This window comes from Gopherus evgoodei, chromosome 16, assembly GCF_007399415.2.
Source record: "Gopherus evgoodei ecotype Sinaloan lineage chromosome 16, rGopEvg1_v1.p, whole genome shotgun sequence".
Taxonomy (NCBI): domain Eukaryota; kingdom Metazoa; phylum Chordata; order Testudines; family Testudinidae; genus Gopherus; species Gopherus evgoodei.
Genome location: NC_044337.1, coordinates 21,293,263 through 21,318,624, shown reverse-complemented (window position 1 = coordinate 21,318,624; position 25,362 = coordinate 21,293,263). Strand labels below are relative to the sequence as shown.

General features: G+C 44.3%; 1 protein-coding gene across 2 annotated transcripts in view; it reads right to left on the bottom strand.

The window, feature by feature from the left end:
• The window catches only part of GSN (gelsolin), a 52,436-nt gene extending 27,288 nt beyond the window's left edge, over positions 1 to 25,148 (bottom strand). Inside the window, exons 1-2 of one of the 2 annotated variants that reach the window (XM_030535292.1) lie at positions 24,823 to 25,148; positions 22,461 to 22,512 (exon numbers count right to left, since the gene is read on the bottom strand). In XM_030535292.1, the coding sequence (XP_030391152.1) occupies positions 22,461 to 22,512; positions 24,823 to 25,133 (363 nt within the window). In that variant the 5' untranslated portion in view covers positions 25,134 to 25,148. The remainder of the gene's footprint in view (positions 1 to 22,460; positions 22,513 to 24,822) is intronic. The other variant, XM_030535294.1, reaches the window with a different exon arrangement.
• Positions 25,149 to 25,362: the final 214 nt, after the last annotated feature.

Below are 25,362 nucleotides of genomic sequence, written 5' to 3'. Positions count from 1 at the left end.
TAAAGGGAGCCGGTTGAGAGGTTGGAGAGTGAGGAATGATGTGTTCATATTTCCCTGTACATATAGATAAGCAAGAAGCAACATTTGACAAATGCTTTGGTCTCCTGCGCATGGATTTAAGCCTCTACACAAGCTACGATAAGAACAGGAGTACTTGTGGCACCCTTCTGTTCTTTTTGCGGATACAGACTAACATGGCTGCTACTCTGAAACCAGCTACAATGAAATTGGTGTGAAGCAGAGGGGTTCTAGGTACAACAACGAAGGACCACTCGTCTGCTGGCAAAAGGACTTCCCTTGCCAGACAAGATGGGAGAGCAAAGCCAGCTCAATAATTTCACACCGTATGCTTTTCGGGATTGAGCAAGATAACTGTGACATGCATCCAGCAGTCTTTGGGCTTATTGAGTTCAACAATAACAGTGTAGAGCTGATGTCAAAAGACTCAAGAACCAGGCCTACTGTCTCCTGGCATGAGATGAACAGTGCCAGCAATGAGCCTGCTTCATCCAAGTAGTGTACAAAACAATAAGTGCCCTACAATAAGATTTCTCACTGATTGCACTGCTGGGCCACATTAGAACTGTGTGTGCAATATGTCCCTCAAGTGGCTAGTCCATTAAAATATAATAGCCTACTACCACTACCACATGATGGAGTTACTCCTAGAGTTCCAAGCGCTAAGGGTGATGCTGTGGTGCTGAAGGTTCTGGGTTTAAGCACTACTGAAAACCCATGCAGAGGTTTGTTGTAACCACGCTATAGAGTCTGGGATGGTACGCCTACCCTAGGAGATCAGGGAGGAAATGAATCTCTTTATGTGTTTATATTGCAAGCTACATGTATCTAGAGCAGAACTGAGTGGAATCTTCAGATTAATTACCCAATTTCTAGGAAGATACTTAAACAAGGATCTGTTGCTCCTCCCACCCCCACTGAAGTCAGTGGCCAAACTTCCATTGACCTCAATGGGATCAAGATGAGGGACACACACACACTCCGTAACATAGGAAAGCTTTCTCCTCTCCTCATGAAAATCATTTTCCATCTCTCTCTGTTTTGCTAGAACACTATGTTTTTTGTTCCATAGTTTCCGAGCTGGTGCTCTGTGTCTGGACATTTGGCTATTAAGTATTTCAGATCTTGGCAAGCTTCTGCTCAGTTAATAGACTTTTGACAGTAAGTATCAAAACAAAATTTCCTTGGAAGTTCTCAATTTTTAACAGAGAATAAAAACAATTTCTTCATCTGGCTGGGCTTGGACAGATTTTTTTCCCGTCCCCGGGGAGGGAGCTCACACAGAGCATCAAGGGTCTGAAAGGCAGCAAAAATTTTGCTGGAATCATAAGTGTTGGCCAAGGCAAGTTGAGCAGTGCTGGGAAGCCATCAGTGAATGGCTCTTACAGCTGTTCCATCTGTGGTCCACCCAAATCCAGAGGACTACACTGAAAAACAAATTAGTAACAATGTTGGAAAGAGAGACAAGTCCCTTGCAGATGGAAAGAGAGTTTCAAGTATTTATTCATAAACATTTATACAGTGCCAGAACTTTGCATGCAACTCCACTGAGACTGAGGGAAAAAGACCCAAGGCAAAGTGCCTAAGTAATTCAGGAGCCTACACCCCATTTTCAAAAGTGACATAGGGTCCTATTTCCCATAGACTGAGGCTCCTAAGTCACTTAGGTGGGTTTGAAAATGTTAGCCCCAACCCCTATCCTGCAGAGCTTACAATATCAATCAGACAAGTGCAAAGCATGAAGGCAGACAAAGGAAATGGGTAAGGAAAGGAGAATGAAACAAAAATTATGTGACCAACATAGTGAGCAAATAATAAATTATGGTGCTCTTAGGACATAAGGTGAGGAGTACAAGTAATATTCACGTGGCTGGTCCAGCCTACTACAGCTGTCAGCAAATGTAGTTACGCCTTTCACTGGAATGGCAGAAAACTGAGCTTTGGTGTGAAGGGTTCAAAGCTCGTTGCTGACGTGGCAGAAGTCAGTGCATAGATTATAGAGAAGATGTCACTGGTGGAAAGCATGGCAAAGAAGTGGTGTGAAGCAAATACTAGTATAACCATCCAAATCACCCTCACAACTGATGCAGAGTAAACCCAACATCTTACCCACAGAAAATGCATTCAAGGACAGCAAAGCTCTATAAACACATGGCATTGAATACACAGTTTCACTGCTGGGGAATTATCTGAAGGAGGTTTGGCTGCTCAGGGATGAAAACAAAAGCTTTTAAGGAAAGAAGCCCTTGTGTTTTGAACAAACAGCAGAAGACAACTGCTTATTACGGACGCCAGCTGTGTGATTAACATCTCAGTAAGCATGAAAGGTCTATTCAAGAACATCTTATAAACGTGTACCTTCCTACTGAGATAATTATGGGGATATGCTCACTAATTACAGCACACAATGCCCTGACGTATAGCAAATGAAAAGTAACATCTACTAGGAAGCTTGAATTGTCTGATTGCTCAGTGGCAGGGTACATCAGTCTTCCAGTTTGGAGTTTGCTTTTTCAAAAGAAGTTTTCAGCGAACTGTGGTGAGGTGTTCACCCTGCACAAGTGGTGAAAGGGTTAATGTGGGCCCTAAAGGCCAATTAACCCACCTGGCTGAACCTGGAGGGTGCCCCAGGCCTAATGAAAGATGAAGCCCTACTGGAGAGGAGCTGGGTGGAGCTACAAAGACAGAAGGTCTTGCACAGAAGGGTTTGTAAGGGAAGAATTGTGCAGGTGCTCTCTGGGACAGGCAAGAGTTGTGGGAAACACCCCTGCAGGGTAAGGAGGAAGCCCTGTGTAGGGAAAGGTACCTGAAGGCACAGGACTGGAGCAAGCTCCTATAGCTGATGCTGATACAAGGGTAGAAAGCAGACCTCTGGTGAAAAGCCTGGGAGGCACTGCTCAGTACAGATAGCCCAGCAAGGGGCTGGGGAAAGGGCCTGAAGAAAGGCTCAGGGTAGGATTGGTCCAAGAAGGCCGAGGCAAGGTGTCTGACAGAGCAGACTGTGGCTGTTTCCAGGCTCCCTGGATTGCAACCCACTGTGCAGGGTGGGCCTGGGTTTCTCCTTCCACCACTGGGAAGGTGGTGTGAAGCCCCTGACACAGAGGGATAAGGCTGCTTTAAAGCCCTCATGTACGGACTGTGGGTCTGAGGCCCAAATGTGAGGACACTGGATTTGTGTTGGACTTGCTGTTACCCCAGGAGGGATGGAACTAAAATGTGACCTGGCTGAGCTGCAAGAAGAGGCAGACCACTCCAGCCGCCATTGCCTGGGGCACCAGAGAGGAAAGAACTGCTGCGCTACACCCAGCTGTGAGATGGGGGATGCTAGTGGTGAGGCCACACTTCTACAGTACGTGATTGCCCCTGAAAGGTAGGCTGGCTGCCCTGGGTACTGAGGGCTTCCCCTGAGCACCAGAGTGGTGCAGGTTAGGCTCCTTTCTGCCCCACCCCGACACTGCCATTGCCAGCATGCCTCAATTCTCTTCTGAACACACTCCCTCCAAGGAAGGGGCATTCAGTCTCCTGGGCCTACTTAATTCTTGGCCGCTCCTAGTGGCTAGGAACCAGGGGCCAGTTGCAGTGGGGCATTCTGAGGTGGGTGTCTGCGCACTAGCGACTGGACTGGAAATGCAGGACTTTGGTTACAGTGTTACAGCTGGTAAAAAATGTGACCTATCCTAGAAGTTGATGTAACGAACACCTGTCAGCTCATTGGCCGAGGGGGATGGGCTCAATGTCCCCCTACTATATATCTTCTCTGGCATGCTGTCCAGTCTCCTTTCAAAACTCTTATGGGATGCAGCTCCCATCACTTCTCTCTGGAGACAATTCCACAAAGTGTTTGTGGTTGGTTTTTTTTCCTAGTATCCAACTGAAAAGTTCCTTTTCTTAAGTCCACCCCACTACTCCTAATGATACCCTGCTTTTTACGTCCCTAAATAATTCTCTCTGGGCATTTAAGCCTTTCATATATTTGTAGACTGGCATGCTTCACACTCAGCTTTCATTCCGCCAAGATACATAAGAATGGCCATACTGGATCAGACCAATGGTTAATCTAGCCCAGTATCCTGCCTTCCAACAGTGGCCGGTGCCAGATGTTTCAGAGGGAATGAACAGAACAGGGCAATTTATTAAGTGATCCATCCCCATTTGGTCCACTCCCAGCTTCTGACAGTCAGAGGTTTAGGGACACCCAGACCATGGGGTTGCATTCCTGGCTAATAGTAATTGGTGGATCTATCCTCCATTGAGGATACTGTCATTCTGACCCCCGTAAATCTGATCTTTCTGCCTCGTACTCATTTTGTTGCTCCTCTCTGAATTCTTTCTACCTTGTTTCTGTGTTTCTGGTAACATATCTGGAGCTGAATGTGACATTTCAGGCATGGTCTCACCAGAGCTCTATAGTGCCTCAGTTACGCAAATAAAAACAAAATGGATAGAAAAGAGCTACCACTGCCCAGGCCCATGACATGATCTCTGGCATGTATAGTCCAGACTCACATCTGCTCACTTTCCTGGCTGTATCCCATTGCAATGTCAATTACAGGGAATAGACTTTCCAATGACTCTAGTCTGACCTATCCTGGCACCTCTAATTCAAACACTTCCCTACTGCCTCACCACAAACACTACCTACAACTCCTACTGCTGCTATCCAAAACCCCCTTTTGAAAGGTGGCAACAGGCGCTGGAGAATCAGCCGGTGCTTAGTGAGAAAGGGGAAAATGTTGCAGCCAATGCATGAAACAAGATAGCTTTCCGCTAGACTCAAGCTTCTGATTCACATTTGACCACAAACATTCCAGCAGGCTCACCAAAGCTTAAGGAATGCACAAATTCTACCAAAACATCAACTGATTGGTGGTATTGCCAGAGCACAATATGTGCAAAATAATAAAAATATTCTAACAGTTTCCAAATTAAAATTCACTGAAGTGAGATTCCAGTTTCTTAATTACACTGGAATAAGGGGACTGGCTATTCAAAGAGCCAAACAGTCAAGTTTATGAAGAAACAAATATTTGCACACAGGTCTTTCCTCAGAACAGCTGTGGCTATGAAAGCAGTAAGACTAGAAGGATGGTATTTCTACAGCTCAGCCATTCCACAAAGATTAAGGCTTTTCACTGCCTTTATTTATGGCTAATACATGGTGAGGGAGGGGGCAGAGGTGAAAAATTACTGTTCCATATCTCCTTATAAATTACATTATTGGTAAAAATGTTGTGAAACAGGGAGGGAGTGCGCATCTGTTTGGTGTATAGATTTAGCTGAGAGAAGTGTCTGTGTTTCTGAAAGAGAAAGGGTGTATGTGTTTGGGGGAGGGGGGCAGACAAAGTTGGAAGTGGTGGTATGAGCATCAAAATTAGTTTTCCCAAACAGGTAGGAAAACGGTTGTTTCTTAAACAATAAACTAGAGGCGGGGGGGGGGGGGGAGGGAAACCAATGCTCCTTTAGAGTTAAAATGTTTTGTGCAACAGTTTACGTTACTATTCTAGTGGGCAACACTATTGTTAGACATTTTTTATGAGAGAAACATGCATTTGAAGAAGGCAGGATTTTTAGGGTGTCCAGTCAAACTGGACTAGTGTACACCCACATCCCCATCATATCACAAAACCTCTAAAATGTCTGCGCTTCTTAGTTCTTTACATTTCTAGGACTGTAGGGAATTTTTTTTTAAAGCCTCTAAATTTTTTTGGTATGAGCCCTGAAATGAAATTTCAGTTCTAGTACAGATTGTATTTCTTTAGTACATATGGACAATGCATAATAACTGCTCTGCCAGGTGCTACAGTGCCCTCTTTATATAATACACAGTGATTCATTGTTTGAGTGCATCCCCTTAAGAAAGGGGAGACCCAGCTCTCATGGTTGGTTACTCCAAGCAGCTGAAGACAGAGTAAATTACCACACCATTTCTGCTGTGGCAAGTCAATAGGACTACCCATGTCAGTAAAAGCTCACCAGCTGAGGGAAGCACAGGCCAGCCCACAATATTTAAAACAAAAGTACAAATAACTTTAAAAAAAACTTGAGTTTTTTTTATTATTCTTTACTTGGATTTTAACTGTTTCTAGACTTTGAAAACACTACTCTGTACTAGTCCTAGCAAGCTTTATGTAAATCTGAAAAGTAACCAGGCTAACCAGCCACTTAATTTATTTCCATCTGAGCTTTATTGCTGTGTCTCATTAGCAAGGAGTAAGTGCTATAAATTACTTCCCTTCCATGAATCTAAGTAATGGTTGATATCAGAAATGTTGGCACCTATCCATTTGCAGTGAAGAACTTGGAAGTAGGTAAATTTGAAACCTCTTTTTAGCTGGCTTTGTTGGGCTGCATCAGGCATGCTGTCCAGTCTGTACAAGACCAGCTACAACATGCTGTTCTTTTTGCTTTATGCTGCCTGCTTCTTTAACTGGAGCGTCCTCCTCTTTCAAACCTGAGACCCATGTACAGTCTGTCCGGCAGGCAGAGGGAAGGCTGCAGTCTAGCTAAGCTGACTGTTTTGCATTTTAAAAAGAGAAATTAACTCATTTCTAAGCAGCCAGCTTCTCCCTTTAATATCCCAAAGAAACCAGCACACTTTACCCATAAGCCCTTAGCTTCTGCAGTGAAAGGAATTCTATTTACTATAACAAGGAAACTGACTGAGGGTTTGGGGGGGCTGTTTTGTTAAACAAAGCTGTGCTATAAGCAATGCAAACAAGGCCACTGTCTGGCTCTAATGTAGAAAAATGCAGACTGAACTTCCCTAGGCAAAGTGGGACCACAAGAAATCACAGCTGGCTAAATCAAGATGATAAAGGAGGCCTTGGTCACTGCTGGAAGAAAGCTGAATCGCAGGGAATTTGCAGCTGGCACAGAAGTGAATTACACTGTCACATCTGCACTCTTGTGCTCTCTGTGCACTTCATTTGGGCCTGTGGCTTCTCTTTACCCTAAGCTTCAGGAGACATCTGACTGCTTCTAGCAGAAAAGGACCCTCTGTGGGGCAGACTGTCAAACTGGGATTTGCACAAACCCAAGCTGGGAGGGAGGCAGGCAGCAGGCTAGAGATTTAACCCCTACAGTAGTGAATAGCAAGCCTTATTCCAGTAAGTGTACAACCAGCATTCCTGCTGCAGTAACTTCCCTTAGGAACCAGCTCACATTGCACCCTGAAGGCCCACACCTGCCTTTGCAGTCAGCCAGTTCTCTCACTCCCCTGCATTACAGCACCACCAAATTCAGACGGCCATGTTTGTACAGCCATGGGTTGGGTGCAGTGCAGAGATGCACACACTAAAGGAAGCCTTAGGGGCTGCTCTGTCTCAGGGAGCTCCTGGCTGCACGTATGCCTTTCTGGAGTGCAACACAAACCCCTCCATGCAGCTTATGTGCAGGGGAGGCAGAGTCATGGCCCCACCTCCTCTTCACCCCCTTTGGGGCACTGTGCACCCTCAGGGTGACACTTCCCATGTCAGTGCATTGGAAAGTCTCTTGGAGAGCCACTCTGTTTCCCATTTACCAGTCACTCACTGCAATCTCTCTCTGCCACATATCCTGAATCCATCTATCATAACTGGTATGGGCTCTGAGTCTATAATCCTTTTCCACCAGAAGTGGGGACTTCCCAGCATGCATCCCATGTGATGCGAAGCAATGAGTCAGTGGCCAGGACAAGTAGACCTGTAGTAAAAAAAGGCTTTTCAGTTCAGAAAATTCCACCCCAAGTTGCATGTTAGAACAAACCCTAAAACCAACTCAAAATTCAGCCAAACCCAAACTTCCTCCTGGCTTTGCACTGAAACAAGGAACCAGTGAGATCGGCATGGTGTTAGCACAAGCTCATAAGTTGACACCAGGTTTGCTAGAAACCTTTGGAGGAACCTCGTCTGATTTTGTAATGAAAGCTGAAACCACGATGACTTGAACCTGGCGAGAACATTTTACAGAGCTCTCACCGTGAGTTAATCATGTATTACATTTTTCTTTCATCACTTAACACTTTGCATTGTGAAGAATACAATTAACTACCTGGTTAAAATAACGGTAACTGGCACTGCGAATTATTACAATAATAACACTGGCCTCAAGAATAAAAAGGTGACTTGCACCAACGAACAGACTTGTCTGAAAGTCCTGCCTGACAAATGCTCATAGAATAATGTTTCCTTAAAAGAGAGAGAGTTTTTTTTTTCAAATTAGTTACACAGGAGATGTAATAGCTCCAATGTTCTTGTCTGTCCTATACATGTTCCACCCATTGGAAAATAAAAGCCTTAATTACACGTTTGCATGAATGGCTTTGCTAATATTCTAGAAGTTGTTTTTTTTTCCCTTTTGGCTTAATAAACGCTTTTACAATCTGGCTGATCCACTTTATCCAAAGGGACCAGAAAAGCTCTTAAAAAGCCATCAGAGTCACAGGTATAATTACTTATGACCAGCAATGTGTTTTCTTTTAATAAAATGTCTATGGAGCCTGTTGTTCCATGGACACTCGGATCCTATATTATTTTACGTTACCTACTTTCCTACTAGTAAACCTTGCTTGTAGTAATTCCTCTGCTGCATTCTGATTTTTGCCTTGTTACTTGAAAAGTCCATACCTTGCACATTGGTTTCTACTCAGCTTGCAGGTTTACATACATGCTTCACAAGAGTATTGTTCCTCTAGAAAAACAGGAAGGCAGTGTTGCGTGGCACCATTATTGGGAATAACCCCTGGCTGGCTTCACAGACTTATTGTCTACCAACTAATGCTGCTTTGCATGGCTATAAATAGTTATTTAGATAAAAGGCATCAAGAACAAAAAGCACCAGCAGGCTAGCTCAGTACCTCCAGCTGCAACTGACAAGCTGGTTTGGAGGGCATAAGAGGAAACTCTTTGGCAAGCATTTTGATAGGCATCGAGCCTGGCTTATTTTCCACAATCCAGCCTCTAGGTAGGTTCAAGACTCTAGATACAGAGCGTAGTAATCACTGAGATACTAAAAATTCTCACTTTTCTTCACCTCTGTTCTACACCTGGGATTGGTGAAAAGCCTTGATGAATTTGCACAAACTGTGGGAATTTGTGGGATCAGTGAAGCGTCTCTGCAGCTTTAAAGAAACCCTGTGACATCCTACAGGACTAGGGTGACCAGACAGCCAGTGTGAAACATCAGCATGGGGTGGGGGGTAACAAGCGCCTATAGAAGAAAATACCCCAAATATCAGGACAGTCCCTATAAAATAGGAACATCTGGTCACTCTGCACAAGACAGTATAGTGGAAGAGAGCAATTCAGTACAATATTAACAACTGATGACACTGCACCCTGGAAACAGTCAAATATTTGTCTTTACTTTTTTTAGCTCTTTGCAAAATTTGCATATAGCATGAGTGACTAAGTCTTAAGTCAGACACTGAAAAGGCCGCATGGTCTCTTTCAGCTTTATCACCACGGTGACAAGCACTGAAAAATATCTAAAACAGTAGATTAGATCTGTCTCTGGTCTCCAGGCAGCACTAAATTCATACACACACACACACAACTAAAAACAATCCCCACGCTGAGAAACTTGTAAAGAAAGCATCTTTAGGACAACCACAGTGACCCCATAATCTATTTTAGTTTTGTCTCTCGCTGTCTGAGGAACAGCATTGCTAATGGTGTTCCTAGGACTGGTTGCTGCTTATGCATGCTAGCAGTAGTTAACTGCTGCACCCATCCTTCTAGGTGGGTAAGTCAAATGCTACTTTTTTCCTTTTGCACACACAGTCTAAAACTTTTTTGTTGTATTTTTTTTTCACATTTGAAAAAATTCATACTAATGAAAACCAGCACGCTAGTGAGATACATAAAATGAATGGTACAAATGTACATTTAAAACAAAATTCAGGACACCGACTAAAGGCGGCTTTATCAGAAGCTCACAATGTTCAAGTTGACGGTGTCCTTTTAACAGCTCTCCCCTCAACTTTAAAAACTAAATCCTGTAGAGAACAAGTTAAAATTTCCTTCCCCCAAAGTATAGCAATATCTTTGTTGTAGGCAAAGTTGTTTTTTGCATTCACAGATTAACATTCCCGTGGAATCCTTTTAACAAATGAGAATAGCCAGGTGAAACAGGCCAAATTATTATATGCATAGTCTGGGCACAGTCAACCTGTGGAAATCTTGTCAGAGGATGTTGTGAAGACCAAGACTATAACAGGGTTAAAAAAAAAAACTAGATAAATTCATGGAGGATAGACCCATCAATGGCTATTAGCTAAGACAGGCAGGGATGGCATCCCTAGTGTCTGTCTGCCAGAAGTTGGGCATGGGTGACAGGGGATGGATCACTTGATGATTACCTGTTCTGCTAATTCCCTCTGGGGCACTTGGCACTGGGCCACTGTCAGATGACAGGATACTGGGCTAGACAGACCTTTGGTCTAACCAGTATGGCCATTCTCATGTTCTTTGCCTCATGATTAACAATTCCAGCTCTAGTCTGATATTTCCAACAACTACTAGTTTTTGCTGCTAGCTTTTAGTCACTTAAGTAAGACCCACCTATTAAACACAAGAGGTCAGGAGGAACTGCTAACTTTTAAAATCTCAACTTAAGAGCCTGATTCTCTTCCCACTTGCACTGTTGTAAATTAGGAGCAACTCCACTGAAGTTACACCAGGCTCAAACTGGCACGGGAGAAAAGAACTAGACCCTCTGTGAACATTCTAGGACCACATCTAGGATGAGAGACAGTCACATCCAGCTGAGAATCAACTGACTCAACCACAAAGCCCTACCCTAGTGAACACAATAAGTAGGAGTTCAGTCGTGCTCTTAAATGCACAGTACACACCACCTCAGGATCTCAGAAAGCCAGCTGCTTTCTTTTATTCATGAGCAAACAAATCCTAAATCGTATTCAAATGCAAATCAGTGCTAAAATGCTGACTAGGTGTTCTAGTTCTGCATAAAGAATCGCTAAGCCATACACAAAAGGCATGACATGGTATGTGGCCTATAGGCCAATAGGTGTGACCAGCCTGATGCAATTACACAGAAACAGGAATGTCAAATCTCCTTAGTATAAGATGAGCAATGAGAAGAGGCTGCAACCTGCTTTAGGCCTTGGCTACACTCACACTTTACAGCGCTGCAACTGGGGTGTGAAAAAACACCCCCCGAGTGCTGCAAGATACAGCGCTGTAAAGCGTCAGTGTAATCAGGGCAGCAGCGCTGGGAGCACAGCTCCCAGCGCTGCATGCTACACCCATAAGGGATGTGGTTTACATGCAGCGCTGGGAGAGCTCTCTCCCAGCGCTGCCGCTCTGACTACACTCACACTTCAAAGCGCTGCCGGGGCAGCGCTTTGAAATTCCAAATGTAGCCATACCCTTAGTGCTCTTGTCTGTCCCAACAATAGTGGCTGAGGCATTGTGCAATCTGTCAGAGGAGAGCTGGCTCTTCCTTTAGAGAAGAAAGGAACATTTTTGTGGAAGTCTGGATCTCGCCAAAGCAGAGGCTTGAGGTAAACAGGTGTTCTCGATCTGCACTTAGCCTGTAACTCTTCTTTCAGGAGAGCTGACAGAGATGGAGGTCTTCATTGTCCACTACTTTGCATCTTGTGTGGTCACTTGAACATATGCAAAGGGATGCGTATGAAGCTCCCAAGTCAGAATTGTGACATTTACCCTACCGTGGCATAGTGTAAATGGTGACACAACATGTCAGTCCATGGAGAATCAGACCCATTGTTTTCCATACCGTCCTCCAAATTCAAAGAGACTCCCCACTTGAAAGGTTCTCTGTTCAGCAATTTTTTAGACTCTCCATGATACTTTCTAAACATTATCACATGTGAGCTGATCCTGTGCCCACACAGTGAAATTTTAATGCTGCCTTTTATCTGAATGCAGATGATTTCCCACGGGACCAGAAGTTCAGTCAGCTAAGAGAAGGGCTCTGACACAGAGCCCATGTTACTGAAGGAGTGTCACTAAAATGAGTGTTGAGGGCAGGGCTCCTGAGCATCTCTGAAAATTCATCTCAAAAGCTGAGGTTCTGAGAATCAGTGGCCACTTTTGGCCCAAGAGACTTGTCCTAGGTCACAAAGGGAGTGTGTGGCAGAACCAGGAAGAGAGGCTGGACCTCCTGACTTGATCTCAAAGACCTGTACATTGGCCTCAAGAACTTCTTTCCCTTCCTTCGCATCGCTTGCTGAATTCCAGCTTTCAAGCAGGCACTAGTGCCTCATCAATTGCTTATGTGATCAGTGATTGCTTTGGCTGTGAATATTAAATCCTACCTCCTCTTTACTCATGAAGCACACACTTGTCAATAAGTTTAATAAAGGAAAAACAGCTTTGGATCTGTGTTCACGCAAAGATCCTAGACCACACACCCGCTGAACAGTTATTCTGCAAAAGTGCGCACACACACAAATCCATTTAAGTTTTTGTCCCTGATTACAAGTGTAAACACATCTTACTGGAATCTGTCCAGAGCATCTTCTCCAAAGGACAGAAGACCTGGTTATTTATTCTACATGACCCAAGCTGTTTGTTTTTTTTACATGCTTCCTGCTGTGTTAAGTATGTAAACAAGAATCTGTCTTTGGTTTGGTAGCTCAGGATGATTTTGCACGGCAGCCAGATTATGCACAAATGACCTAGATAGTCACATTGCCAACATGCTGAGAATAGCTCAGATCTTAGAGGAAGACATAAGTACCCAGTGAGATACAATTCTCCATGTTAAGCCAACAATCTTGCCATGTTATAAACCACTCTTAGATCAGGTGGCAATAGCAAAAAAACAGAAGCGCCTGGGATGTTGATATAGGAGGAGGACACGTGCCAAGGCTCTACACAGCATCCGCTGGAGGGAAACTGGCACATGTTCATCCCACCAGCCCCTAGTCACACAACACAACACAAACAGGAGCAGTGTTTAGCAGCCTCAGGCGACTACTTGCTCACCTGGCATGGTAGAGCTGGCAAAGCTCTACACCCCCCAGCAACACAGACATTCTTGTTCAATTCACAAACCTCCCGAGCAAATCAATGAACAAGTAATAAATGATTCCTAAGGAAAAAAGGAACTGGACACCATTGCAGAAGTGCCCAGAATGAGGCGTGAGATGAAATGCAATCTGCAGAGGCCCAGAATAGGGCTCTTCACAATAACTGTAGCATAAAACACAAAGCTGACGGATGCAAGTGGTTCAGACTTGCAAGCTCTCACAACAAACCACTGCTATCGGCTTATCTAGGGAGAGAGAGGTATAAGCAATTGTTACATTTGTAGAAGATCTATTTGTGATTAAACACATTTAGCTGTTACTTTGTCGTATCCCAGCATAAGCCCAGCTCTGAGCGCTAGTGAATGGTCCCTATTATGCCTGCACCTTAAGCTGCCGTACTGCCAGCAGCAGACTCAAGGTGAAGGCGAAGACCTCACTAATTGGTTCCCACTTCTCCAGCTAGCAACCGGGCCCCAAACCATCCCCATCCAATGTTCTGCTTCCCTCCTCGTAAAGACCTTTACAATACATAAAGCAGCACTGAACGTATTCAGTCTCTTGACTTAATAAAGCTCAAACCTATATATGTTCAAAACCGATAATAAGTTTCTTGTAGTGGAGGGCTGGGGGTTGATCTGAGCAGGTAGTAAGAATTAAAACAACCACTATATAAGTGCTTGGTGCTTGCATTTAGTTTTTGGTTTATTCATCTAAATCAGTGGTTCTCAACCTGCAGGCTGCTTGCGGCGCAATCAGCACACAACTGCGATTCATGTGACATCCTCAGGGCCATACAGGTAACACATATATAGGATGTGGCCTACATAACACATAGAGAGGTGTATATGCGGCCCACAATGGTAATCAGGTTGAGAACCACTGCTCTAAATATAAGCTAAACGGACAGACTGCCTACCAATCAAACATTTCTCAAGTCCTTCTCCCCCGGGCACACAAGCACAAGGCCTTGGCTACACTGGTGCTTTACAGCACTACAGCTTTCTCGCTCAGGGGTGCGAAAAAAACCCTGAGCACAGAAAGTTACAGCGCTGCAAAGCGCCAGCGTAAACAGTGCCCCAGCACTGGGAGCACAGCTCCCAGCACTGCAAGCTAATCCCCATGAGGAGGTGGAGTACATGCAGCGCTGGGAGAGCTCTCTCCCAGCACTGGCGCCGCGACCACACTCGCAGTTCAAAGCGCTGCCGCGGGAGCACATTGAAGTTTTGAGTGTAGCCAAGCCCCAAGTGATCCTTTCAGTTCATCATCCCTGTTTTTGCTGCAGTATCTTCCTTCCTCAAAAGCAGCATTTTAAAAGTGGGTTAGGATTTACCCAGTTGCTTTTCAGGGTTTGTCTCCACATGGAGTTATTCTGGAAGAGCTGTACAGTGTAATCAGCGTAACTAGAGAGGCAGTGTAGTCCACTGAACAGAATATGGGCTGTGCCTCAGATACTCTGGGTTTTATGCCTGGCTTGCCACTGACCTCAGGTGAGTCAATTTAGTTCTCTGGGCCTCTCTTTTTCCTCTGTTTCGTTGGTAAGCAATTTGGAGCAGGGATTTTCTTACTGTTTTTGTACAGTGCCTCACACAAACTTTTGTTGTAAACCAGATGCTGCAGGTTAGCTTTTGTTTAATCCTTGTAACAGGTGGCTCATCACTCCTGAAACAAAGTTAAAAGTGAACATTTTCAGGCCTTTGTGGGGAAGAGGCTAAATTACCGCCTCTCCATCAAGGGAATGTGGTTATACTGGATCCTCAGTGCTCACAGTGCTCATCTGCCAGCACATTTTTCCACTCACTGCAATGGCTGGGACAATGGTGAATGGCAGGAACATCAGACGTGACCATTCAGCCCACATTCTGAGTTCCACCCCCGTTCACAGCCGGGGACCTTGCTGAACAACCACACTCAGAACTTTAAAAGAGGTCGGATGTGCTTTTAGAAAGAGCTGAAGACTCTTGCACAAATGAAAAGTCAAAGGTCACTCTGCTCTTTTCCAAACCCTTCTAACCTACAAAATCAGCTCAATCACAAATGAGATCCAGGGTTGTGTTCCAAACACGGTATAGCACAGTTTTCTCACCTTGAATGGAAAGGAAAAACATGTTTTAGCCCCTGAAGAAATGATACTAATTTGCTGACATTAAGTTGATGAAAATTGTGCTCCTGAACATGTTTGGAGTTTTTCTGTCCACACTAGTAATAACACTCTTGCAATACAGCTGCGTAATATTTTTAGACCTGATTATTTCTGTAGTGTAGACATGGTATTAAATAGCCTGGTCTTTCAGAAAGAGGATAAGTGGATTCCAATCCACTGCATGTAAACCAATTTTATCTTTCCACTTAATATCCCCAGATTATAGCTGGCTAACAGGGCAAAATCATAATCCTACAATGAGATACAAAAACTAAATGCTCTGCGGGCTCTTGAGTTCCTGTGACAGTAACTGGGTGTGTTTTACTAACAAAACATACTGACATATATGACAAGTCTGTTGTTTATCTCCGTCATATTACTTGCACCAAAATCTTGGCTTTGTTAGAATATATCCTTTTAAATAATCACATTCATTTGAACTTTTGTTATCAGCAGCCGACATTATTAAAAGATAAAGAAACATTCTAATTTATTTTTCAGCCTTTATGCTATTTGTTTACTTCTTGCATTTCATTCAGTTTGGACAGTCAAACATCATTGATCTGTGGCGGTGATTTATAAAGTTGATGTTTTCATGCTGCTCTGAAAAAATAAAGGACTATATAAGTATATTCTGTCAATTCACTCCCCTGATATAACAAACCTAGACACAACTACTGCATTCATCATACACATTTGAGCAGCCAGGACTGGAACCCTTGTTTAGTTGCAAAAAGAGGTCCATCACAATCTGAGCTAAGGTAGTCCCGTACCAGCTAGCTGATCATCTCTGCCAGCCAGTCACTAGAAGGCAATATCATTAATACATAGACAGTATACTACCTAGTTCAGGGGTCGGCAACCTTTCAGAAGTGGTGTGCCGAGTCTTCATTTATTCACTCTAATTTAAGGTTTTGTGTGCCAGTCATACATTTTAACATTTTTAGACAGTCTCTCTCTCTAAGTCTATAATATATAACTAAACTATTGTTGTATGTAAAGTAAATAAGGTTTTTAAGAAGTTTAAGAAGCTTCAAGTAAAATTAAATTTAAAATGCAGAACCCCCCAGACCGGTGGCCAGGACCCAGGCAGTGTGAGTGCCACTGAAAATCAGCTTGCGTGCTGCCTTCGGCACCCGTGCCATAGGTTGCCTACCCCTGACCTAGTTCCTCTTCATATTAAGGTGTGTAAAGTTCTCTTCATGGTGATTACACAGATAGCTCTGGAGGGTTGATTGGTTTTTATTAACGTGATTCAGACTTTTGGTTTTGGGGAACCAAAGTGTTACTCGGATCAGAAAGCGAGAGAGAACAAAGCCCTAACGATTTTGATTTCAGCTAGTATTTGAGGCTCTGTCCAAACTGAAAGATCTTGCTTCTTTTCCATGATTCACTTCCTTCTGCGTTTTATATATTTTGTTTTGAATTGTAGCTATCATTTTTTGTGTGCAAATATTTACTAAGCCCATATGTTTAAACACTGTCGGATGATTTCCCACTGACTCACCGACTAGCTCCTAATATAGACAAGCAAGTCTCTCTCCGGTGATGGCTGTGCACAGAATAGAAACCTCCATGCCTGAGATCAATTGGGATTCTCCAGGCTCCTCCTGGGGAAGGAGGGTGATCAAAAATCCCGATTGTCCTATAGACTGGGGCAGGAGGGGTGGCTATCTTTCCAGCTAGGTAGGAAGGAACCAGTTTTCTTGAGAATCCACAGAAGCAAGTTCTTCTCCCACCCCATCACTTCTCAGAGTCCTCTCAGGATCACTGACTCCTACTCTGAATATCCTTCACACACATTTAACTGGATGCATCTCAGTGCAGTTCCAAATGGAAAGAACTGTGTCTAGCCAGAATTATATACAATACCACAGCAAGCCACCATTCACACTCCATGGTGTGATATTGACTAGCTATGGATTGATGGGATGTTTTGAGTTCCCATATTGCTTCACAAAGCCCTTCCAGCATAACCTTGTGACATATGCTACAATGAATCCCCCTAAGAGAAGCTGGCAGAATGGCAATTAGGCAGATTAGCCCCTGTGGAAGACAGCTAAATGCTACAGCTTCCTTTCCCTCAGCCTAGCATTGTGCTAGGTTCGTAAGTTATTTACCTAGGTAAGGCATGTCCCTAGGACTTTAATGTTTGTACAGATACTAGCCAATCTGTTGCCTTCCCTAGCTGGATGCAGAATACCCATAACGCCCAAGGTGGCTGCTATTACTTAATACCATCACTAGGCACACCTTCAACATCTGAATGAATCAGGTCAAAGAACAGGCAGTTAAATTCTAGAGATAGGTGCTTAAAAATGTTCATCGCCTAGGTAACCTTGAGACAGGTGCTCTAGGATTTTGAGTGCCTGACAATGCTGCTAGAGGGCACTGGGAAACCAGTTAATTATTTTTCAGGGTGGGTTCTTATCTCAATAGAACAGGTACCAGTATATAAACAGCACTCTGCAAACAGAACAGGTTCAGATTTGTACTGGTAGAAGAGGTACAAGATGGTAAACTCTTTTGGGCGGGGTTCACATCTTCATGTGTGTTTGTACAGCACTTTACACAATGGTCCTGACTGTAGCCTCTGGTGCAATACAAAAATGAAATAAATAACTTATACTAGAACAGCTACCAGCTGAACAGGTACAAATGGAGGAGCGCACACAAACATAGTGGTGCATGGATAGTAGACAAAGTGAACGAGCAGCGTGCTAACAAAAAGCCTGACTAACGTACTCTTCCAGTCAGGAAATCTCAGATTGCACGATGTGGTGTAAATAGCATATGCTTGCCAACATGACCTTTCAGGAAGCAGGGGTGAAGCAGGAGGACGTTCTCTGGAATCCAAGTCCTGCTCGCATGGAGCCTGTGCAGTGGCTTGTCCCACTGACTTCTTTTGCTTTTGCTTTTGCTTTTCCTGCAAAAAAACATTCCTTCTCCATCTTTTCTAGGACTGTGCCTTGAATGGAGACGTGAGCAGCAAATCAGTGTAGGAAGCAGCAGGGCTGTGCCTAGCCATTTTGGTACCCTACGCAGCCCCCAGTGGGAGGGCTGTGGGGAGCTCCAGGCCTCCAAGGGGAGAGGGCTGGGGGGAAGGGGGAAAACTGCCCCCCCGGTCCCAACCTGCTCCGCTCTGCTCCCCTGGCTCCCAGGCTTGGGGGGCAGGGAGGAACCACTCCCCAGTACTCACGAGCAGTGTGGCTGGGAGCCAGGGGAGCGGAGCAGGCTGAGGCCGGGTGGCTCCATTTACCATGCAGTGAGTGCAGGCCCATCCCCTGCAGCAGCCCTCAGGGGAGTGAACAGGGGTGGGAAGCGGCGGAGCAGGGGCTGGAGCAGCACGCAGCTGCACAGGGCACCAGGAAATGTGATGCCTTAAATTCCCCGGAGCCCTACGCAGCTGCGTGCTTTGCATATGGGTAAGGAGGGCCCTGGGAGGCAGAGTAGGTACAATGGGTAACACGCTACATTTCAGATCCCCTCCTTTCTGTCTTACCCTCCATTTTCTTTTTCACAGTGCTACATGAAAAGCTATTTTCTGCTCAGAGGACTATTCTGGGAAGACGGATATTTTTTGCTCAGACAAACCCCAGTCTGTGTTGCCTGATTGCTGAGCAGCAGCCTGACTCCTCCATTGTGGACCATGTGGGAGGGAAAATAAGTTACCTAGGCTGCATTTTAAGGTGGCAGCATTCCTAGTGGACATGTCCAGTAAGTTCCAAGGGGATGCTACTCTGAAATGGGTCTTGGAGGAAGCAGAACTGGGATCTAACAAATATAAATTCCCCTCTCTGAGGTCTTGGTCAGGGTAGAGGGCATGACACAGGTTGCAGGATCTGTTTTGAAACAGCAAGGCTGCTAATACTATATATTTGAACTATATGCTGCACTTGTCCAAGTAGCTACATCTTGTCCTGAGCATTAAGTGTTTAACTTTTAACATGATCACTGTCCTGTGGACCCTTCTGCATCAAAACCATGTCATAGTTGTGAAAATCCTTGACATCCTAAAACAACACATGGGCCGTGTGCTGTGTGCCATCCCCATTCAAGGAGTTTTCTTTTTTTAAATCTAATCTCTGGTATCCTTTCAATTAACACAGGACCCAAATGCAAATACATCTCTTTATGGAAAAGCCGATAACCATTTTAAGGTCTTTCTCTATCCCTCAGCCTCCTAAAATTGTTCGTTCATACTTTTGTTTGGAGTGATAAACGCATGATGAGCTTGAAAAGACTGGGACTTTAATTTTATGTGGAGGAGAATAATAAAAGGAGACATGACAGAAGTATACAAAATAATTAATTGCACAGGAAAGATAATCAGGTACTTCCACTTATCCTTACAGGAAAAAGGGGACAGCTAATGACATTGAAAAGCAGCAAATTTACAAATGATAGAGATTATGTAGAACATAATCGTTGAAATGCAGGGATAGAAGAGACCTCAAAAGGTCATCTAGTCCAACCCCACCATGCTGAAGCAGGATTAAGTAAACCTAGACCATCTCTGACAGGTGTTTGTCTAGCCTTGTCTTAAAAAACCTCCAGTGATGGGGATTCCACAAACTCCTTAGGTAACCTGTTCCAATGTTTAACTATCTTTATAATTAGAAAGTCCTCTTTATAACAGCCTTTTACCTATTTGAAGATTACGTCCTCCCACTCCCTCCCTCCATTCTTCTCTTCTTTAGACTAAACATGCCCAGTTCTTTCAGCCTGTCCTCATAGGTCATGTTTGCCAAATGTCATATCATTTTGTTGCTCTTCTACGAAATCTCTCGAGTTTGTTCATATCTTTCTTAAAGTGTGGTGCCCAAAACTGGAGACAGTACTCCAGCTGATGCTTGTGGAACTCAGTGGCACTAGACATCACTGAATCGGGAGTTCAGCAGGATTCAAAATAGGATTAGAAATGTATATAGAAAATGAGAACATCCATACTCTTTGTTTCTTAACTCTTCCTGTGGAGCATCTGATACTGACCAACCTCAGACAGAGGATGCTGGACTAGACAGTCCACATGGCAATTCCTATATTCCTAAATGCTGTTTATGAATGAACAAAAACTACTTACAACATCTGCTTTTTGCTGTCCAGTGTTACTCAGTGTCTTACAAAAGTTACTTGACAGTTAAGCTTAACAGTGATTTGCATTTGACTTGAATGAAGGACTCAAAGTTCCATTGGCTTAAATGCAATTTGGTAACTCTTGCACGCTTTCAAAAACAGCTGTTTCTTGAGGCAGACGTAAAAGTGGGGATACATTGGTGAGTTGTGGCACATCCCTACCCAGCATGCTCCTCCATCTGACAGCTATTGATTGATGTTCAAACTCAGATTACAAACCAGAAAGATCATATTTGTGAAGAGAATGGAAAAAACAAATGTAACCACCAAATACATGGCAGCTATTTTAGGAATGGCGTGGTTCCCACCAAAAGTCCCTAGATCAAATCACTTTCCTGCACCAGAGGAAAAAAAAAAGTTGTATTCAAATTCATATAAAGCAGTTAGTCGAGGTGGTTCTTTAAAATATTAGTACTGCTTTCTGTATTATCATCTTGTTAGCTTTTCTCTTTTTGCAGCAGTCGCATCCAACTTTGTGATGTTGGCAGACACATTAACCATTTGTGAGTTGCGAGATTTGCTTATATATTACACAAAATGTTTACAAAACAAGGTTTTATAATGGAAAGTGCTAGACAACTTGTATTATAGCTGGAATTGAGAGCAACACCTCTATATTATGAAACTAGCCCGTACCATGATTGAAACTAGATGCTGCCTCCACCTTCTAGGAATTAGTCCATAGAGGACAACTGCCCACTACTGTAATTGGCTAATGCTGTCCCTCCTTCAGCTCAACTGGTAGAGGTCTGTGCTTTGGTAATGAATGTCCCAGGCTAAAACACTCATGATGATCAAGAGTTAAATTTAGGTTACACTAAGATTAAAGCTGAAACAAACAGAACTCTCTGTCATTTCTGCCTTGCTACTCTTTAGTCATGTAGAAATAGGCAAGTCTTGATTTCTGATTCAGTTTCTCCCTCTTCCCTCCCAACACATTGATTGTCATCAGATTGTGGGAAATAGCCAGTCATTGTGCCATGTTTGTTTTACAAGTTAAACTTTATTATGGGGGAGTTTTTCAATGACACAAGTGGCAGATAGGGACCTAGCTCCCACTGAAATTCAACACCAGTTGTGTCTCTGAAAATCTCCCCAGTAACTTTTAGATGCATATGAAAATGTTCACCTTCAAACTCACTGATTGATCATTGCTGTTCCATGAGGTATAACTACATCCCCACTCTCCTGGGGCTACAGGTGCTTCCAGATAAACCAGACTGTCTTCAGGCTGAGTACCACTGAAATCCATGGTAATGCTCCCACGGACTTTAGTGACAGGATGATCAAGGCAATAGATGGTTGAGATAAACTAAGTATTTTAAATGGCACACACTCACTATAGGGTCACTCTGACACAGTGGCCAGCATTCTCACCACCAGGTACAGAGGTCATAGTGTGGAGTCCATTCTAAAACTTAAGACTGTAGCCACTACGTACGTTGCAGTGCTCTGCAAGATGCCTGCTGAAATGCTAGAAGCCAAGGGCATGTTAAATTGGGATCTCTTCTGCTCATGGCAATTTATCAAAGGGGCTATGGTGTAAACTTTCCCATAGATAAAAATTAATAAACCTGGCTGCAATGTCTAAGGTTGTGTGAGAACTATTCCAGGTCACAAAAATGTGGTTTCACTTGCCTCAACAGTCATTGTAAACAGTATTTAACTCATTACACCTCTACCCCGATATAACGCTGTCCTCGGGAGCCAAAAAATCTTACCACGTTATAGGTGAAACTGCACTATATGGAACTTGCTTTGATCCGCCGGAGTGCGCAGCCCCGCCCCCCCGGAGCACTGCTTTACCACATTATATCCAAAATTGTGTTATATTGGGTTGCGTTATATCGGGGTAGAGGTGTACTTTGTAGAGTAGTTTGAGAAACCTAGAGGAGGAAAGATGCTATAAAAGCTCCCCTTTTTATCCTAAAGTAGGAATACCCTGTGCTGAGCCATGCCACGCCCCAGCAAAGGGAAGATTTTTTGCCAATAAACTTGCATCATGCATGAAGCTGGCTATGGAGGGTGGAAAGAACTGCAATTATCAGTTAGAGAAATAACAGACTCAGGAAAAAGAATGATGGTAGGATCCTTGTTAGCAAAGTTGGATTTTTACATCCAAAAGCAAGTTAACATTCAAAGCAGTTTATTCAAAGAGGATCTACTTACTAATGAGGCCTCCTTGAAACAAGTCATCCCCATAACTTTTTTAACTCTCTTCCTAGGAAACATTTTAAATACATTTAAGTGTATACATCTTTGAAATTTCTATTCAAATAGTGTTTTCAAAACATACTTACTCCAGGCATAAAACAAACACAAAGCCCCCAGTATTCCCGGCACCAATGTGAACAGACTTGTGCTATTTTTACCAGTGTTTGGCATCTATCCTAAATCAGCTGTAAAGCAGAGGAAGATGACCCTTTACCCGCTGATCTCCTCTGCAAATCCACCAATACAATCTTCACAGGTTTCTTATTAAGATATCCAAGAACAGCAGTGGGATGTTATGGAGTAGAAGCTTCTCCAGGATTTCTGTACCAGATTACACCGGGCTATTTTTGCCTCTGGGCAACAAGAACATACATCTTCAGTATTTTGAAAAAAAATTGTAACATCAGTGATTTTATGAGAATTTAAAAAAACAAAGTTAAATTCCTTGAAACACAGAAACTATCATGTAGCTACATCACAAAATATATTATGATGTGTTGCTGGACTATGTAATGCCAAATCACACAGCAGGTGCCCTGTCATTAATCTCACATACCACACAAAACACAGGGACTTTGAACATTCATTTTCTGTTCACGCTAGGGGATGTTTTACCTAAGCAAATATATTCTCTTTGCTCTTTGATTGCAAGATTCTATGGACAGGGAGCTTGTCTACTTCATGTACTGTACAGGGCCATGTACATTGTCAGCAGGCTACAAAAAAATAATTTCTATTTTGAATCAGCTTGCGTTTCTACAGTTAAAAATTTCTTCGAGCTCTCCTCAGTCAATCTATCTAGGTACTTATACTCACTGTAGTAATAGGAAATACCTTATTGTGCCTCTGAAATAATCTCACTGGTCAGCCATTAATATCAATAAATAAGTGAAATGATATCATAGCTACTCAATCAGCTGTGCGGTATTACTATATTTTCTCAAAAGGAGAACATTCTATTTGCTTGTTTGTTTTTAAGGCACACAAAAAAACTGCTGCAGGCTTTTATTTCCATTTCCACTATGGTTTGCCATCCAAAACCATTTCAGTAATGCCCATTGATGTGGGCGTGTGCATATGCAAGCAATGACTCATAGTGACCTTCCATCTTGTCTGCTAGATTTTACAACCATAGAAAATTCACAGCAGCAGCTACTACCCTTAAGCTACTACACAATTACCAAAAAGAACCCCCCAAATATGCATCCAAAAAGCAGCCGGGTCCATTCTGCTGCTAAGACTGAAAACAAAATGTTATCTGTTAACAGTTGTACAACTGATTACATTTTAAGTGTCCCTTTACTAATGAAAGGTTTGTTCACTGGCTCTTTAAAATTATATGTAAATATTCTTTCAATTCCAATGAGTGGCTCTGTTTGAGTGTAGATACAGCACCTAAGTTTCACCATTAAGTGAAAAGTGGTGTACCAAAAAGAAAAGTTAGCTATGCAGAAAGTACCATTAGTAACTTGGGGCAGTTTTGAACTTTTTGCATATGAGCTTTCTTTATTATAGATTTTGAAATAGTGCCAGCGCCTCAGGAAGGAGAGTTTATTTAAATATCAACATATACCTCCCTTCTTGGTTAATGAGTAAGAATTCACGATGCCTCCGAACAGAATCTGGGCTCGGTCCTGCAGGCTGCTGCGCACCTTTCCCTCCCAGGGAGTCAGGGAGAGTGGAGGGCACCCAGCTCCTTGCCAGGATCTGGTACCATCCGGTGCTGGACGGACACCCGTGGAATATTTTACGTGGCAGGTTTCTATTAGATACATCAAAGCAGCCACAGGGTGAAGGACAGCAGCGATCGCTCCCCGCACTCTCCAGCAGCGCATCAGGCTTGGACTGGGTGGGTCCCTACTGGCTGCGCTCACGCGCGTAACCCAGGGCGCACGGCGGCTCCCTGCTACCCAGGGACGGGACCCCAGCTCCGGAGTCCAAGGGCGCTCATGTGCCGGGGCCACACGGGCTGCATCCCAGCTCCTGCCCTTCTGTGGAAGCTGGAGGGTTCCATCCTGAGTCACTGGCGTCCAGGCGGAGCTTCCCATTGTCCCCACCGGAGGCGGGATGGGGTCCTTGTCCCCCCAGCCTCCCAGACGGGACTGCGAAGACTCTTTCCTCCGCCCCCAGCAGCTGGGGAGGAGGGACCGACACGTCCCCGCTCTGCCCTGCTGGAACAGGGCAGCTGCTGCGCCCGGGGCTGTCTCCAGCAGGGAGCGGCCGATGGAGACTAGCCCGGAGCAAGCGCAGGCACCCGCCTCCCGCTTGCCCGAGGCACCCCCCGAGCCCTGCAGCGGGGCTCTGGTCTCGGACCTACCTGCAGCTGTTGCTTAAAAGCAGGAGGCGACTTGGCGAGTTACTGCAGCGCCCGGCTGGCTGAAGGGAGCTGGCGCAGACGGGCTGGTAGTGGGCAGGCAGGACTAGGGCGGGGGTGGGCAGGGCCTTGCACGTGGGCACCGAGTGATTCGCGGCTCGGTCCTCCACTGAGCAGCCGCGGCTCGCAGGAGGAGGATCCTGGCGTGGGGCTGGGCCAGCAGCCGGGCTATGTAGGGCTGGCTGCGCTGTGTCTGTGTAGCAGCCAGGACGGAGGCAGAAGCAACAGGAGGAAGCCGGTGAGCTTAGGTGCATAAGGATAGAGAGGATGTATCCACCTCCTTGTGCAGCAGCCCTTTCCTGTGGTCCTAGAAGCAAAAGGACACAACAACCGAGCTAATTGGATGTGAACTATTCGAGCCCATTTCCTTTCAGTGTAATCTCATCTGTTGAGGATGATTTGCATTAGCAAATAGTGCTAGTGGTCTGAGTAGATAAATTAATGAGTTTCATCTAGGTTCCTAAGGGCTTTTGGATCCATAAC